The 17151-nt window shown below is 41.7% G+C and overlaps 1 protein-coding gene and 1 non-coding gene across 2 annotated transcripts in view; one reads left to right on the top strand and one right to left on the bottom strand.

The window, feature by feature from the left end:
- Positions 1 to 17151, top strand: part of CCDC83 (coiled-coil domain containing 83) — a 76762-nt gene that overhangs the window by 469 nt on the left and 59142 nt on the right. Inside the window, exons 2-3 of the mRNA XM_002708468.6 lie at positions 6592 to 6710; positions 15282 to 15366. Coding sequence (XP_002708514.1) covers positions 6619 to 6710; positions 15282 to 15366 — 177 coding nt within the window. The 5' untranslated portion in view covers positions 6592 to 6618. The remainder of the gene's footprint in view (positions 1 to 6591; positions 6711 to 15281; positions 15367 to 17151) is intronic.
- On the bottom strand, positions 8031 to 8155 carry LOC127485292 (small nucleolar RNA SNORA77). Its single transcript, XR_007912407.1, has one exon. It is a non-coding gene; the product is annotated as a small nucleolar RNA SNORA77 (small nucleolar RNA).

A 17151-nucleotide genomic window follows, 5' to 3' on the forward strand; every position in this document is an offset into this window, starting at 1 on the left:
CTTGGAATGAATACCTGTGCATAAGGGGGCCCCGCGGCAAGCTCTGCATTTGTAGGGGGCTTTGTTATTTCAGTTTTCCCAAAGCCTCATTAATAACCCCAACAGGACGTAGGAAGAAGCTGAGGATCACAGAGTTTCTATCTCAGTGGAGGAGCTAGGACGTGCTCAGTCTTGCTTCTCTTCCCGGTCCAGTGATCGCGTTTTGAGTGAGGGCTGCACAGAGGCTTCCACCTTTGTGCACAGCAGCACGATGCTTCCCCACGGAGGGCTCCTGCCAGGTGCCCAGTGTACCGCTGACGGCCTTTCAGCTTCACACTGCCAGCCACACGGTGCTTCAGCTCCTTGCCTTGGGTGTTGTACGTCTTTCTAAAGGGAACACTGGTGGTTTCTTCCATGAACTTGTTAGATATTTTGTTGTATAGTACTTTGTTTCCTCCCCCTTCTCATCCCATAAATTCTCTGCTGGGCAGAGGAGTTAAGAAAATGGTTAGGTGATTAGGTTAGGAAAAGATGCCCCGCTAAGCCAAAAAAAAAAAGATTGAAAAGATGGCTGTGAAGGCAAAGAAGGCTTTGCTGCTTATCAGTGTGTGTGATCCTTTCCCCCGGATTCCCCTGCTGCCCCTCCCAGGCCTCGCTCCAGCAGATCCTCACCTTCACTGCTGCTCCTGGAAGGCAGGGAGGAGCCTTTTCGTTCTCCTTCAGCATCAGAATACAAAAGTATTACATGCGGTTCTATTCCTCATAATATTTTTGTGGCTATATTTCTTTTCTCTTTTGACCTTTCTAACAGCGAGAGTTGGAAAAATGTAGTTCTGGTTACTAGAGAAGTTAATTTAATACATTGCATTTCAAACTCTTTGTTATTAGCAGTTCTGCATTGAAAGGCCAATTGTAAAGCTAAGAAACCAGTATAATTTGGGACCTACAGTTCAAAAATGTACCACTGACTAAAGATTTAAATTGGTAAGAGAATACATGATAATACAGTGGACATCACCAGTCATCAACTCCAAGTCAAAAATATCATTCATGAGAAAAAAAGTTTTAACATGTATAAACTGGATGAATTTTACATTTAACACTAGTTGTTTCAGGCTACCCACATATCCATTGTAAAGAGGTCTGAAAATTCATTAAATTTTTAGATGGTATTGTCATTACTGAGAGGCTTTAGTGAATTCAGTTTCTTTTCAACACGTGCAGGAGAGCATTTGTAATTATATTAAAGTATGTTCTGGTGTCATTAAAGATTTGAGTTTAAAGGTACCTTTACTTTCCAAATTTAGGAAATTTGAATAAATGAGTAGGGTCATTGGTAAAGACAGTGAGTGCGCCTTACTTGCATGTTAATCTTTCAAATAAGTATTACATCTAGTTTTTATCTAGATGCTGCATATGCTGTGAAGCATATATTTTTTAATTCCCAGTGATGATGAATGTTTGTTGAACTAGTTGTTATTTAGCAGTAAATGACGTATATTTTTCTGAAGATGAGTGTCATGAATGTTTTTGCATATGTGTGTGTATTTCAGCCTTGCAATTTAAATTATAGTGAGGGCTGTGCCTCTTAATTTGGAGTATTTTTTTAAAGTACTACATTATTACTATGTCTAGTAGAGACTTATGCAAGTTGATAGCTAGTTAATGGCTGAGCCAAGACTAGACCTCAGGACTCCCAACACCCATATAGAGATCTTTTAATCACATTGGATTCCTGTCCCCTGATGGAATCTTATTCAGAACTTTTTTTCTTTAAGAATTATTATTTATTTATTTGAAAGAGAGAGAGGGGAGAGAGAGAGAGAGATTTTCCATCCACTGATTCACTCTTCAAATGGCGGCAACCACTGGAGCTAGGCTAGGCCAAAGCCAGGAGCCCAGAACTCCATCCAGGTCTCTCTTGTGAGTGGCAGAGGCCCAAGTATTTCAGCCATATTCCACCTCTTTACCAGCCACATTAACAGAGAGCTGGATCAGAGGCAGAGCAGCCAGAACTTGAACCAGCACTCAGATAAGGGATGCCAGTGTCACAAAGTGCTGGCTTAAATTGCTGCAACATGTCAGTCCCTTATTCAGATCTTGTCATTATTAATATTATCAGGTAAATACCTTCTACTTTAATCTACATTTACATAAAATATTCAGTAACAAGCATAAGGATCCATATTGTGTGCCCCGGAAGGTATTTAGTGCCATACTGCCATTCTTCCCTGGCTCCATGAGACTCTTCAAGGAGGCATTAGGAGGCTTCAGGTTCCTGGTGACTCCACAAAGTCATGAGAAGAAGTATTAGGAGCTGCCGAGATATTGAACCATGGTCCTAAGCTTGTGTCAGCAGGGACGTGCTCTGTTGGGTGATTTTTGCAGCGTCAAAGCACTATGGGGGCTGGCGCTGCAGCTCAGTAGGCTAATCCTCTGCTTTGTGGCGCCGGCACACCGGGTTCTAGTCCCAGTTGGGGCACCAGATTCTGTCCCGGTTGCCCCTCTTCCAGACCAGCTCTCTGCTGTGGCCAGGGAGTGCAGTGAGGATGGCCCAAGTGCTTGGGCCCTGCACCCCATGGGAGACCAGGAGAAGCACCTGGCTCCTGCCTTCGGATAGGCACGGTGCGCAGGCTGCAGCGTGCCGGCCGCGGTGGCCATTGGAGGGTGAACCAAAGGCAAAGGAAGACCTTTCTCTCTCTCTCTCACTGTCCACTCTGCCTGTCCAAAAAAAAAAAACACTATGGGTTAATAGCACATTTAAAGATAGTGATATCCCATATCCCTCTTTACTAAATAGACTTTTTTAATAGAAAGCTTTTATGTAATAAATATAAATTTCAAAAGTACAACTTTTGGATTATAGCGGTTCTTCTCCCCTATAACCACCCTCCTACCCACAAACCATCCCATCTCCTACTCCCTCTCCCATCCCATCCTTCATTAAGATTCATTTTTAATTATCTTTATATGCAGATGATCAACTCTAAGTAGACTTTTACTTTTCACTGAGAAGCATTGAGGGAGTGGTTTGGGAAACATTTTCAGACAGAAAGTGATTGTGGAGTGGCCTGGGGAGGCTGGAGACCTGAGTCTTTCAAACCTCAGTTGCTCAGTGCCCTCACTCCATGGTGTAGGTTGTAAGTTCCCAAGCCGAGCTGGGAGAGGAAAGACACACATGAGCGCAGGAGAGAGGTCAAATTCTGGGTGAAGATCTCCATAGCACTGTCTGCATGATTTCACCAATGTCTTTTTAAAATTGCTCATTATTTTTTTAAACTTCCGCTGCCAAATGCTTCTTTGTTCTGAGTAGGGATCTTGCCTCTTTTATGTTCTATAACTGAGGGCCAGGTAAAGTGCCATGTGCAGAGCAGGCACTGAACAGGTGTTTGCAGTGACAGATTGGATGTCCCTTTGTCAGGAATTAGCCTGACTGTAACCTCCCAGGGACATATTAACATTTACTTTGTGAATGTTTTTCCAGAATTCTCACCCTTTCCTGAGGTAGAAAACCTCTGGGTGGGCAGGAACTGTAAATTTTTGTAAATGTTTATGAAAGTCCCCATTGTTTGCAGGACATTATCAAATACAGAAGTACACATTGAGGTACTATAATTAGCTCACTGCAGAAATACAACTGTTAAGCAGGCCATCGAATTGGCTTGTACTCATTTTCTTGACAGTGTGTGAAACAATGAATCTGAATATAGTCTATGCATAAATCATTTATGCTCTAATGGATCAACATTTTCACTTATATTTTATTAAAGTCCTTTGCTATAAGCTGAGGTTAGGAAACTAATTATACATTAGTCAGAGAGTTAGAAACATAAGAGCCAGGTAACTGAGGTAATTGAGCAAGATGAGGTCATTTTTCCTCCAGCGCCAGATGGATACCACAGGTGGGGACCATAACACTTGATCTCTTCCATATGACTCAGATAGAGATTAATGTTGACATTTGTCTTAACTTTAAATAAGAGATGTTATAACACAATCATTATTAAGTAGTAAGTTATTACTTTAAAATAAAACATTTGTCAGCATGCTTTTTGTGCAACAGCCAAGTTAAAAATTCTAACCCTAAAGTAGAAAATAATGAAAAATTCAACTCCCCATCTGACACAAAAGAACAATTTTTTTCTTAGCTGATAATTTTCTGTAAACTGTGATGTTATAATGATGACACGTTTTAGTATGGAGGTTGTTGAATTAGTCTCAATCCTTTGAGAAGACTGAAACCCTGTCTTCATATTTTAAATCTTTTAAATTTAAATCTTCATATTTTAAATCTTTTTGTGTGTCACCTGTGTGCTTTTCAGTTGAAAAGTATTTGCATTCATATATAGTTGAATTTGTTTGCATCCAGAGATGTGCATACTTGGCTAGAAAAGTCTCAGACAAAGAGATCTGGGTGTATGAGTAACATGTATATAGGGAAGTGTTTTCATTTCAGTGAGTTTTTCCACTGTGGATCTGAATGGTCTGTGTAGATTGACACAAGTTGCCAACTGAGTGATCCACATTAATGATGAAGGTTAACCATGGCAAATCTCATGGATTGGTCTTGCCACATATCATTGCCCTTGGCAGCAGGCAGACATTCTCTGTTTACTGGTTATCTGGAATGTGAAGAAGCATGATCTGAAACTATAACTGAAGGGAAAGAGGAAGACTTGTAATAATGATGAGCTCTTTCTATGTGTCAGTCCCTATGCTAGAAGCATTAAATTTTAGCTTATTTAATCCTTACAGTAGCTCTTAGAGTAAGATTGTTATGGTTCTTAACTTACAGATGATGGACAAAGAGTTCAAAGGGATTAAGCAAATAAAAAGTGAAAACAAGACAGGCTATCTGAGGGAGCCAAATTGCCTACCATCAAGCATTCAAGTGCCCATAGAAAATAGGTGGCAGATCTAGAATAAAAACACTATCTACCTGATTAATTCAGTCATGCACTAATGTATTCACTTGACCAGGATTTATTGTGTGTCTGTTGTGCTAGGATAGGAAATATGGCAATGCACAAGAATGATATCATGCCCACTCGCAGGAGTTTCCAGCCATTTAAACTAATAATTACAAAGGTTATGTTCTTCTTTCTACCATGACAAACTACAAATACATTGACTCACAGTTAGGCACTGATGCTTTTGAGATTAATGGAAATAAAAGATAAAATTCTTTTAAAAAAGACTACTCGGGGCTGGCGCCGTGGCTCACTTGGTTAATCCTCCGCCTGCGGCGCCGGCATCCCATATGGGCGCCGGGTTCTAGTCCTGGTTGCTCCTCTTCCAGTCCAGCTCTCTGCTGTGGCCTGGGAGGGCAGTGGAGGATGGCCCAAGTGCTCAGGCCCCTGCACCCGCATGGGAGACCAGGAGAAGCACCTGGCTCCTGGTTTCGGATCGGCACAGCACGCCGTCCGTAGCAGCCATTTGGGGGGTGAACTAACGGAAGGAAGATCTTTCTCTCTGTCCCTCCCTCTCACTGTCTATGACTCTACCTGTCAAATAAAAAAAATTTAAAAAAAGAAAAAAGACTATTCTCTGAGGCCAGTGCTGTGGCGCAGTGGGTTAATGCCCTGGCCTGAAGCGCCAGCAACCCATATGGGCGCTGGTTCTAGTCCCGGCTGCTCCTCTTCTGATCCAGCTCTCTGCTATGGCCTGGGAAAGCAGTAGAAGATGGCCCAAGTCCTTGGGCCCCTGCACCCATGTGGGAGACCCAGAGGAGACTCCTGGCTACTGGCTTCGGATCGGCGCAGCTCTGGCCATTGTGGCCATCTGGGGAGTGAATAAGCGGATGGAAGACCTCTCTGTCTCTACCTCTCTCTCTCTAACTCTGACTTTCAAATAAATAAAATAAATCTTAAAAAAAAAAAAAGACTACTCTCTGTAAAGTATACCTTAGTTTGTAAACCAAATCCATGAAGTACTTCTGATTACTATAAACATCTGTGGACAGTGTGTCTGTATTTTCCCTTTTAAAAATTTCCTTGATTTTCATTACATGTAAAAGGAAAGAAGAGTTATTGTTATTATGACCTTATTATCATTGTAAGCCTCTAATCCATTTCAAAAAACATATCAGTGTTTGTGTTTATTTGCTCTTTATAGCAACCCTGGCCAAACAATTCTTTAGATCCTAGTGCTAATTCGTTTGTATCCTGGCTTCTTGGTGCACATAGAAAATTGTGGTCTACTTTTGTTTCAATTGTCAAAAACTTAATAGACATCTATTGAGCTGCAGCTGTGTGTACTGCTCTCTGTCAAACACTGCAGAGAAATAAAACTATTGAAAAAGTTCATTCCTGTGCCCTAAGGGAGCGTGGTAGAGGCAACAGACATAGATGGATAGCATGAGAGTGAGGCTGTTAGAACGGTTTGGGTGGAAGGAATGTTGCACCAGGGCTAAACATGAAACTCACCAGACTGAAAAATCCAATTGATTCATGATGTTCCAGCATTGTGGTTGATGTTATATCTGGGGACACAGAAGCATTGAGGATAGAAAAACTAGCCTTAAATTAAGTCCCAGGGGTCTTAGCTAGAGTAAGCACAAGTAGACTGACACAGAGAATGTATTCACTTTTCCTATGTCTCTTTTCTAAACAGGTATTTCTTTAATAGCTAAGCAGCACAATGGAAACCACGGGGAAAGCAAATAAAAAAGATACACAAGAGAAGCCAAAGGAAACCAAACTGCCTACTAGTGAAGCCCTTCTAGACTATCAGTAAGTTTATGTATATATTTTTTTTTCCTTTCAGGAAACTGCATTCTCTTCTTGATGGTTTTTCTGACATAACGTACACAATCCTTTGTTTGCAATTCCTCTGACACAGTGCTCTTGCTTCTGTAATTATTTATAGAAGCAGAGCCATGGCATAGTGAAAGCAGCACAGCTTTGCCGTCAATAAAACATGGGCTCACAAGGGAGGGATACATACATTAATTAAGATATCTACCATGATTCTTTGCTAGGTGCTTTCCACATTTTATCCAGCTTACTTCACCCTCAGATCCACAGTTGATCCATTGTCAATCGCAGTGACAGCCTGCTCCGGAAACAGGACCCTCCAGGCAGAACTCTGACTCCACCACTCCTAAGGTGTCCAGTCTTGGGGAGGTCCCCTAACCCTCTCTGTACTCCTGTTGGGAAAACTATGAAAGGAAAAAAAGATGGATTTGATAATGATAGTAACTACAAGGTAGAGTTACCAGAAGAGTTAAATCTGTTCTTATTTGTAAAGTACTTATGTTCTAACAACAACAAGCACTAAAATGTATGTTTTAATACATAGTTTTAAAGTTAACAGATAATTAGAAGGGTGATAGGAACTATGTGAGTGTATTTTTTTTGTATTTTTATTGACAGTAATTATACATATTTATGGGCAGCAATGTAATATTTCATGAACTAGCTGTTTTTTTTTTTTTTTTGACAGGCAGAGTGGACAGTGAGAGAGAGAGACAGAGAGAAAGGTCTTCCTTTGCCGTTGGTTCACCCTCCAATGGCCGCCGCGGCCTGCGCGCTGCGCTGATCCGATGGCAGGAGCCAGGAGCTTTTCCTGGTCTCCCATGGGGTGCAGGGCCCAAGCACCTGGGCCATCCTCCACTGCTCTTCCTGGCCACAGCAGAGGGCTGGCCTGGAAGAGGGGCAACCGGGACAGAATCCGGCGCCCCGACCGGGACTAGAACCCGGTGTGCCGGTGCTGCAAGGCGGAGGATTAGCCTAGTGAGCCGCGGCGCCGGCCCATGTAATATTTCAACATATATATGCAATGTGTAGCAATCAAAACATGGTAGTCAACATTTTCCCTTAAGATTTATTCATTTATTTAAAAGACAGAGGTATAGAGAGAAAGGGAGAGAAAGAGAGAGACAGAGAGATCCTCCATCTGCCAGTTCACTTCCCAAATGGCCGCAATGGCCAGGGCCAGGCCAAGCTAGGGACTTATTTCTTCCATTTTTTCCTCTTCCCCTCTCCTCCTCCCCCTCCCCCTCCCCCACCCCCCTCCCCTCCTCTCCTTATCCTTCTCCTTTTTTTTTTCTTCCTTGTGTCCTGGGAAAGCTGCATCACCCAACAGGTCGAGGTGGCCAGAGCACCCCAGTATGCTTCTCTGGCAGATGAAAGAAGCACTCGCTGGGGGTCTGCAGCCAGGTACAGAGTGAGTCTGCAAAGGGACTTAACTCCTTCCATCTGACTGATTGACATATGACATTTTGTTGTTAAGACTCATGTACCGGCCAGCACCGCGGCTCACTAGGCTAATCCTCTGCCTAACGGCGCAGCACCGGCACACCGGGTTCTAGTCCCGGTCGGGGCGCCGGATTCTGTCCCGGTTGCCCCTCTTCCAGGCCAGCTCTCTGCTATGGCCCGGGAGTGCAGTGGAGGATGGCCCAGGTGCTTGGGCCCTGCACCCCATGGGAGACCAGGAAAAGCACCTGGCTCCTGGCTTCGGATCAGCGCAATGCACCAGCCACAGCGTGCTCGCCGCGGCGGCCATTGGAGGGTGAACCAACAGCAAAAGGAAGACCTTTCCCTCTGTCTCTCTCTCTCTCACTGTCCACTCTGCCCGTCAAAAAAATAAATAAAATAAAAAAAAAAGAACACACAGGTGATTTAGGCAAAAGTCAATTCAAGCAGAAAACTTGAAATTTGGGAATGGGGAGCCATTTGTTGTAGGAATATAAGGTTGAAAATGGGGAGCCTGTGATGTCAATGACTAGGTCTTTGTTTAAGATATTTGTTTTAAACCACATTCTGAGAAGATCCATCTCCTCCTTGAGAGGCTACAAATGTATGCATATTTTTTTTTTTAACAGGCAGAGTGGATAGTGAGAGAGAGAGACAGAGAGAAAGGTCTTCCTTTGCCGTTGGTTCACCCTCCAATGGCCGCTGCGGCCGGCGCACCGCTCTGATCTGATGGCAGGAGCCAGGTACTTATCCTGGTCTCCCATAGGGTGCAGGGCCCAAGTACTTGGGCCATCCTCCACTGCACTCCCTGGCCACAGCAGAGAGCTGGCCTGGAAGAGGGGCAACCGGGACAGAATCCGGCGCCCCAACCAGGACTAGAACCCGGTGTGCTGGTGCTGCAAGGCGGAGGATTAGCCTAGTGAGCCGCGGCGCAGGTTTTGTGTGTGTGTGTGTGTGTGTGTGTGTGTGTTTAGTTTAATTAACTTGAAATGTAGAGGGGGGAGAGAGAGAGAGAGAGAGAGAGAGAGAGAGAGAGAAATCTTCTATCGACTGGTTCACTCTCCAAATGCCCGCGACAGCCAGGGCTGAGCCAGTTTGAAGCAATAAGCCAGAAACTCCATTTGGGTCTCCTGCGTGGAAGACAAGAGGACCAAGTCTTAGATTATCATCTGCTGCCTCCCAGGAGCATTAACAAGAAGCCGGATTGGAAGTAGAGGGAAATCTCAATCCCAGCACCCTGATAAAGAATGCAGGTGTCTTTACCTGAGTCGCCACACCTGTCCTGTTTTTGGCCTGTTTTTTCAGGAGGCAGTGAGTGAAAGGGTCAGAATACTAAGAAATATTCATTGGAAGCAGTTTTTAAGTTGTCTTTCATTTTCTACTTGAAGTAACAAAAATAATAATAACCAGAAACTATTCACATTTACTTCTCAGCTGAAAACTTCCTTCATATCATTTTAGTAGAGATGGACAGAAAGTAAGGCCCCACAAATACAATTTTTAATAAGTTGAATGGAAGAGGGAAGTTTATACATTAAGAACAATCTAATAATACAAAGAGGTAAGGGGAAAGATGAGACATTACTAACAATGTAATGTCACGGTGCTTTAGAAAAGTGCTCTATCCTTTTCTAATGACTTTAATATAGGTTTATCGTTCCACTTACTTTGCCATTTAGTGTGATGTGGAATAATAGGGCACTGAGTAGATAAGGAGATATGAAGAGAAAAATGTAAGGAACAGAGAAGCTTGAATTCCCCATAATGGCTTATAGTGTGGAGTTCTGAAGTTAAACCTATCTGTTTCCTGACAAAGCCATCTCTTCTTTTAAAAAAAAAAAAAAACTTTTATTTAGTAAATATAAATTTCCAAAGTACAGTTTATGGATTACAATGGCCACCCCCCCATAACTTCCCTCCCACTCGCACCCCTCCCATTTCCCACTCCCTCTCCCATTCCATTCACATCAACATTCATTTTCAATTATCTTTATATACAGAAGATCGATTTGGTATATATTAAGTAAAGATTTCATCAGTTTGCACCCACACAGAAACACAAAGTGTAAAGTACTGTTTCAGTACTAGTTATAGTATTACTTCACGTTGGACAACACACTAAGGACAGATCCCACATGAGAAGTAAGTACACATTGACTCCTGTTGTTGACTTAACAATTTGACACTCTTGTTTATGGAGTCAGTAATCTCCCTAGGCTCTAGTCATGAGTTGCCAAGGCTATAGAAGCCTTTTGAGTTCGCCGACTTCGATCTTATTCCGACAGGTTCTTAGTCAAAGTGGAAGTTCTCTCATCCCTTCAGAGAAAAGTACCTCCTTCTTTCTTTCCACTGGGATCTCACTAGCAGATATCTTCCATTTAGGTCTTCTTTTTTTTTTTTTTTTTCCCCCAGAGTGTCTTGGCTTTCCATGCCTAAAATACTCTCATGGGCTCTTCAGCCAGATCCAAATGCCTTAAGGGCTGATTCTGAGGCAAGAGTGCTGTTTAGGACATCTGCCATTCTATGAGTCTGCTGTGTATCCAGCTTCCCATGTTGGATCATTTTCTCCTTTTTGATTCTATCAGTTAGTATTAGCAGACACTAGTCTTGTTTGTGTGATCCCTTTGACTCTTAGACCTATCAGTGTGATCAATTGTGAACTGAAATTGATCACTTGGGCTAGTGAGATGGCTTTGATACATGCCACCTTGATGGGATTGTATTGGAATCCCCTGGCACATTTCTAACTCCACCATTTGGGGCAAGTCTGATTGAGCATGTCCCAAATTGTACATCTCTTCCCTCTCTTATTCCCACTCTTATATTTAACAGGGATCACTTTTCAGCTAAAATTTAAACACCTAAGAATAATTGTGTGTTAATTACAGAGTTCAACCAATAGTACTAGAACAAAAAAATACTAAAATGGATAAAGTATTACATTGTACATCAACAGTCAGGACAGGAGCTGATCAAGTCCTGTTTCTCATAGTGTCCATTTCACTTCAACAGGTTTCCTCTTTGGTTCTCAGTTAGTTGTCACCGATCAGGGAGAACATATGATATTTGTCCCTTTGGGACTGGCTTAATTCACTCAGCATGATGTGTTCCAGATTCCTCCATCTTGTTGCAAATGACCGGGTTTCATTGTTTTTGACTGCTGTATAGCATTCTATAGAGTACATGTCCCATAATTTCTTTATCCAGTCTACTGTTGATGGGCATTTGGGTTGGTTCCAGGTCTTAGCTATTGTGAATTGAGCTGCAATAAACATTAATGTGGAGACAGCTTTTTTGTTTGCCAATTTAATTTCCTTTGGGTAAATTCCAAGGAGTGGGATGGCTGGGTTGTATGGTAGGATTATATTCAGGTTTCTGAGGAATCTCCAGACTGACTTCCATAGTGGCTTAACCAGTTTGCATTCTCACCAACAGTGGGTTAGTGTCCCTTTTTCCCCACATCCTCTCCAGCATCTATTGTTGGTAGATTTCTGAATGTGAGCCATTCTAACAGGGGTGAGATGAAACCTCATTGTGGTTTTGATTTGCATTTCCCTGATTGCTAGTGATCTTGAACATTTTTTCATGTGTCTGTTGGCCCTTTGGATTTCCTCTTTTGAAAAATGTCTATTGAGGTCCTTGGCCCATCTCTTAAGTGGGTTGTTGGTTTTGATGTGGAGTTTCTTGATTTCTTTGTAGATTCTGGTTATCAACCCTTTATCTGTTGCATAGTTTGTGACTATTTTTTCCCATTCTGTCAGTTGCCTCTTCACTTTCCTGACTGTTTCTTTTGAAGTACAGAAACTTCTCAATTTGATGCAATCCCAATAGTTAATTTTGGCTTTGACTGCCTGTGCTTCTGGGGTCTTTTCCAAGAAGTCTTTGCTGGTACCTATATTTTGCAGGGTTTCTCCAAAGCTCTCTAATAATTTGATGGTGTTGGGTCGTATATTTAAGTCTTTAATCCATGTTGAGTGAATTTTTGTGTAAGGTGTAAGGTAGGGGTCTTGCTTCATGATTCTGCACGTCGAAATCCAATTTTCCCAGCACCATTTATTGAATAGACTGTCCTTACTCCAGGGATTGGTTTTGGATCCTTGATCAAATATAAGTTGGCTGTAGAAAAGCCATCTCTTCTTGAGACCTGAGAAGGTTTAGGTGGATCCAGAGAGACCCAGGATCCTGTTACACCTGCAATTACCATAAGCTCCACAAGGGGGCCCGTGAAACCGCCAGAACATTTAGGACATCCCTTTGGGACCTGCTGATACTCACAGCAAAATGAACACAAGACAAGGCCCTGGGCTGTTTGGTCCTAAATGTTGTAATGGAAGGGGTGATAAGCTTAAGTGTGGGGTAGCCAGATGCAGCAAATAAAAATAGATGACCAATTTAATTTTAATTTCAAATAGATGATATTTTCAGTATGAGTTTGCCCCTGTGCAATGTCTGGGGTTAGGGCTGGATGTGATGCCCAGTCTCATCATTGCTTGCTCAGTCATCACCGAGGAAGGCTCTCCACAGCAGCCAGGGAGTCAATCTTTTAATGAGCTCATCCAAAAACTCAGCCACAGCCAGTGGAGACTGCATTTGCCTGCTCCACTTGTGCAGATATAGTATTGCCAAATTTGTAATTGCAGAAATTATGTGAATAATTTGCACATGTTTCCACAGGCTCTTTTTAGATACTTTTCATTTGTAATATTTTATTCTTATAGTTAAAAATGGAAAGTAGAGAAGGCACGCCTTCAAAATTTTTGCACATCTAAGCTTTACGTAAGAGGTAAAGGATGATTTTTACTTACATGGAGACTTATCTTTACTGTTGTGTGGAGCCCAACCTATTTATAGTCAACCCTTCCATTCCCTCTACTCATATCCTGTTAATTCCTCTAAGGCATTTATCACAATGTGTAAACAATGTGTATGTGTTTGTTTCCTTATCATCTACTAAAATATAGTCTTGAGGACAAGGATCACAAAGATCTTGTTCAAAACTATTTCTGTAATGACTAAAACAATACTGGGCACCTGATGGCAGCTCATTAAATCTATGTCATGTGTATGACTGCAGGAAATAAATATTGGTCAATTTAAACTGCAGAATTTTGCAGCTGAAAATGAACCATAGAGCTCATCTCTTTCAATCTTCTTATTTATAAGAGAAATAATCCAAGGCCTAAATATGTCAAGTGTCCTTAGGCACTTAGTGGAAAACAAGGACTAAAATCCAAGTTTCATAGTAAACAAAAAGAGCTTTTTTTTGCCATTAAAGGATTTGCTTCCTTATTTTGTTTTTTGCTTTTTTATCATTTTTTATTATAAGGAAGATGCCTATTTCTCTCTACCAAGTATACTCATACAATGTCACAAATATAAATGATATTTTTGTGGAAGTGCTGAGTGTGTAAGACTCAGTTGCAATTTCTGAGTGCTTAATTATGCTAGAAACATTCACATATGGTTTCTTATTTTAATCCTCACAATGTTATATGGAGCTGAGTATTGTTGTCTCCATCTAACAGCTTGGAAATTTAGGCTCAGAAAACTGTGTAGTTTCGGGTAGGTAAGAAGTGGTGAGGACAAGATTTAAAAGCTGAGTGTTCCTTTCTTTAGCCACTCCACTTTTACTACACTACAGTGGTGCTATATTTCTGATTTTGTTTTTCTTTATTGAAGTAAGCAGTTTAGGTGGGCCTATTTCTGTTGCCTTATTTGATCCCAGACTTAGTTATAAAACTCACTAAGTAATAGCAATATAGAGATATACTAACACTTCAAATAGCTATTGAATAAACTATACAAAAGTCTTTCTGCTCTTTTCTTTTTAAGATGTATGTATGTATGTATGTATGTATTTGAAAGGCAGAATGGCAGAGAGAGAGAGAGAGAGAGAGAGAGAGAGGAAGAGACAGGAAAGAGAGATTTTCCATCCATTGGTTCACTCCCCAAATGTCTGTAACAGCCAGGGCTGGGCCAGGCTGAAGTCAGGAGCCTGGAATGCCATCTAGGTCTCCTTTGTAGGTCACAGGAACCCAAACACCTAGATCATCATCAGCTGACTCCAAGGTACATTAGCAAGAAGCTGGATCAGAAGTTCAGAATAGCCAGGACTCCAACCAGGCACCCTGACATGGCATCCAAAGGGGTCGCTTTTTTTTTTTTTTTTTTTTTTGACAGGCGGAGTGGACAGTGAGAGAGACACAGAGAGACAGAGAAAAAGGTCATCCTTTTGCCATTGGTTCACCCTCCAATGGCCGCCGCGGTCAGGCGCACCACACTGATCCGATGGCAGGAGCCAGGTACTTCTCCTGGTCTCCCATGGGGTGCAGGGCCCAAGTACTTGGGCCATCCTCCACTGCACACCCTAGCCACAGCAGAGAGCTGGCCTGGAAGAGGTGCCCCTCTCCGGCGCCCCGACCAGGACTAGAACCCCGTGTGCCGGCGCCGCAAGGTGGAGGATTAGCCTAGTGAGCCGCGGCGCCAGCCAGCTGAAGGGGTCGCTTAACCCAATGCACCAGAACACTACCCCTTCCTCCTCTTTTCTGTCTGTCATATCTAAGAGATACTCGCCAACTACTTGTTAGGTTTTAAGAAATACATTTGTGTCAGGATAGAAGCTTTTAGTATTCACAGAAGAAATGGTACACTAATGAACGTGAACGTATGTCTAAATTAGCTTAGTGTCTTAACAAGGTGTACTTGCCCTTTGTAACACCTCTATTTTATTTGTCATTTATGTCTGAGTGTTTTTAGAATTCTAGAAAACATGTCTTCTCTGTGCCCTTTCCTAGGTTTCCTTTAAGCCGAATTATTTATAAAATATTAGAAAATATAAAAATTACATCAGCGAAATGTGAAGAGATTGGCTTCTTTTTTCAATAAAGAGAAAAAAATAACTTTGAAGTTACTTTCCCAAAGTATACTTTAGTGAGTCAAACAGATTCAGGGGCACAAAATCATTTAAAAAAAATTTTTATCTCTAAAAAGTTTTTATCATATATTTAACAATTTATTTGGATTCAGATAATTTAGTGTAATTTTAAAATTTTGTCCCATTGATCTTTCCTTTGATAATACTTTTAACACATCTTTGTTTATTCTTAGTTGTCAAATAAAGGAAAATGCAGTAGAGCGCTTCATGTTTCAAATAAAAAAGCTTAGGGAAAAGAACCAAAAGTATCACGAGAGAGTAAGTATAAAATTTAAAATTTGTCATTATTAAATATTTATACACATGTTTTAAAAGTTTGTAAGGTATGATAAAACATGCTTTAGGAAATTATCTTCTTTAAAGCTTAAATTGAGTGCCTTGCAATTCATTTAAGTTTCTTTGTACATGCGAGGCATTAAGTATAATGTCAATGTATACTCAAACCAAAGTATAATTAAGTATAATGTCAATGGAAGTCAGATTGAATTATATTATTTAGAACACGAGGGCCGGCGCCGCGGCTCAATAGGCTAATTCTCCACCTGCGGCGCCGGCACATCGGGTTCTAGTCCCGGTCGGGGCACCGGATTCTGTCCCAGTTACCCCTCTTCCAGGCCAGCTCTCTACTGTGGCCCAGGAAGGCAGTGGAGGATGGCCCAAGTGCTTGGGCCCTGCACCCCGTGGCAGACCAGGAGAAGCACTTGGCTCCAGGCTTCAGATCAGCGTCGTGCACCGGCCGCAGCCCACCAGCCGCAGTGGCCATTGGAGGGTGAACCAACAGAAAAGGAAGACCTTTCTCTCTGTCTCTCTCTCTCTCACTGTCCACTCTGCCTGTCAAAAAAAAAAAAAAAGAGAGAGAGAGAGAAAGAGAGAGAAAACTGAATCTTACATTCATAATTTTAAAGCATCTATCTTTTGACTTCTTAATTTAATCAAAGTATAACCCATTAGTTCTCTACTTTTATTCTCTGTATCTGTTTTCTTTTAGATTTTCAGAGAGTATGCATTCATAAATGCCACTTGAAAAAGTACAATCTTAGTTGGTAAAATGACTAATTGGCTATGTAAGATGATATGCTGCTTTTATAAAATCCAATTTAAATGAATGTCAAAGGGGTGCTACATAAGACCATCAGAACTAAGCATCTGCAGAAACACTTGCAAGCTTTGGAAGCAGCAAATGAACATTAACACAGTTTTTATCCCTCAGGGCATCTCACAAACAAGCAGATATTGTGGGTGTCCCCATTAGCACACTGATTTTATATAGACCCTAAAACTTCCACAGTTAACTATTTTACTTGCGGTTTGTCTAAAAAGACTTTGTCTATGCATTTCAATGGAATCTGGACTCAGAGACCTGAGCTTGCACCCTAAGTGTACAACTTTCTTTTGCCATTTTGTCCAAAATTTATATAAGCTTCCATTTCCCATAAAATTGGGATTCTTGTCTTTCCCATAGGGCTAATTTGTTCATTCATTCAGCAAATATTTATTGGACGAAAAAGCTGTTAGTGATTTAACTGTGACCCTGACACTGTCATGATTCTCAGGGACCAGCCACTTGTAATAGGGACTAAAACAGAAACTGGGGTCTGTGGGTAACAGTAGAAAGGAGATGTCTGCTTGGATGCAGGCCCTATGTGATGAGATTCAGAGCACAAAAGAGTAGTAAGCTGCCATCAAGGAACCAATGCACATCCTCCATGTTCAACAGATTAGGACTTGGTTGTGAAAAGCACAGATCAGGTCTGAGTTACTTTCTCTCTTGGTCCATCATTTGGAACCAAAAATAGTTAAAAGTTCTTGTTTCCATGAGGATTAACTCAAGAATGAGACAGACCTATGTCTGTGCCTTAATGAACCCACCAGTGATGATCATAGACAGATTCCAGCTGCAACTGCATGTATCTGAACAGCAACCATTTCTTTCCATTTACGCTGCTTCTGCCCTAGTTTAACCTACCATTGTTTCTGAGCCATCCTTTTCCTCTCCAGTGTGTTTTCCACATGACAAGAATTGCCCTTTGGTTACTCGAAAAC

This window comes from Oryctolagus cuniculus, chromosome 1 (assembly GCF_051225735.1).
Source record: "Oryctolagus cuniculus isolate XC-2025 breed Fujian yellow rabbit chromosome 1, ASM5122573v1, whole genome shotgun sequence".
Taxonomy (NCBI): Eukaryota; Metazoa; Chordata; class Mammalia; order Lagomorpha; family Leporidae; genus Oryctolagus; species Oryctolagus cuniculus.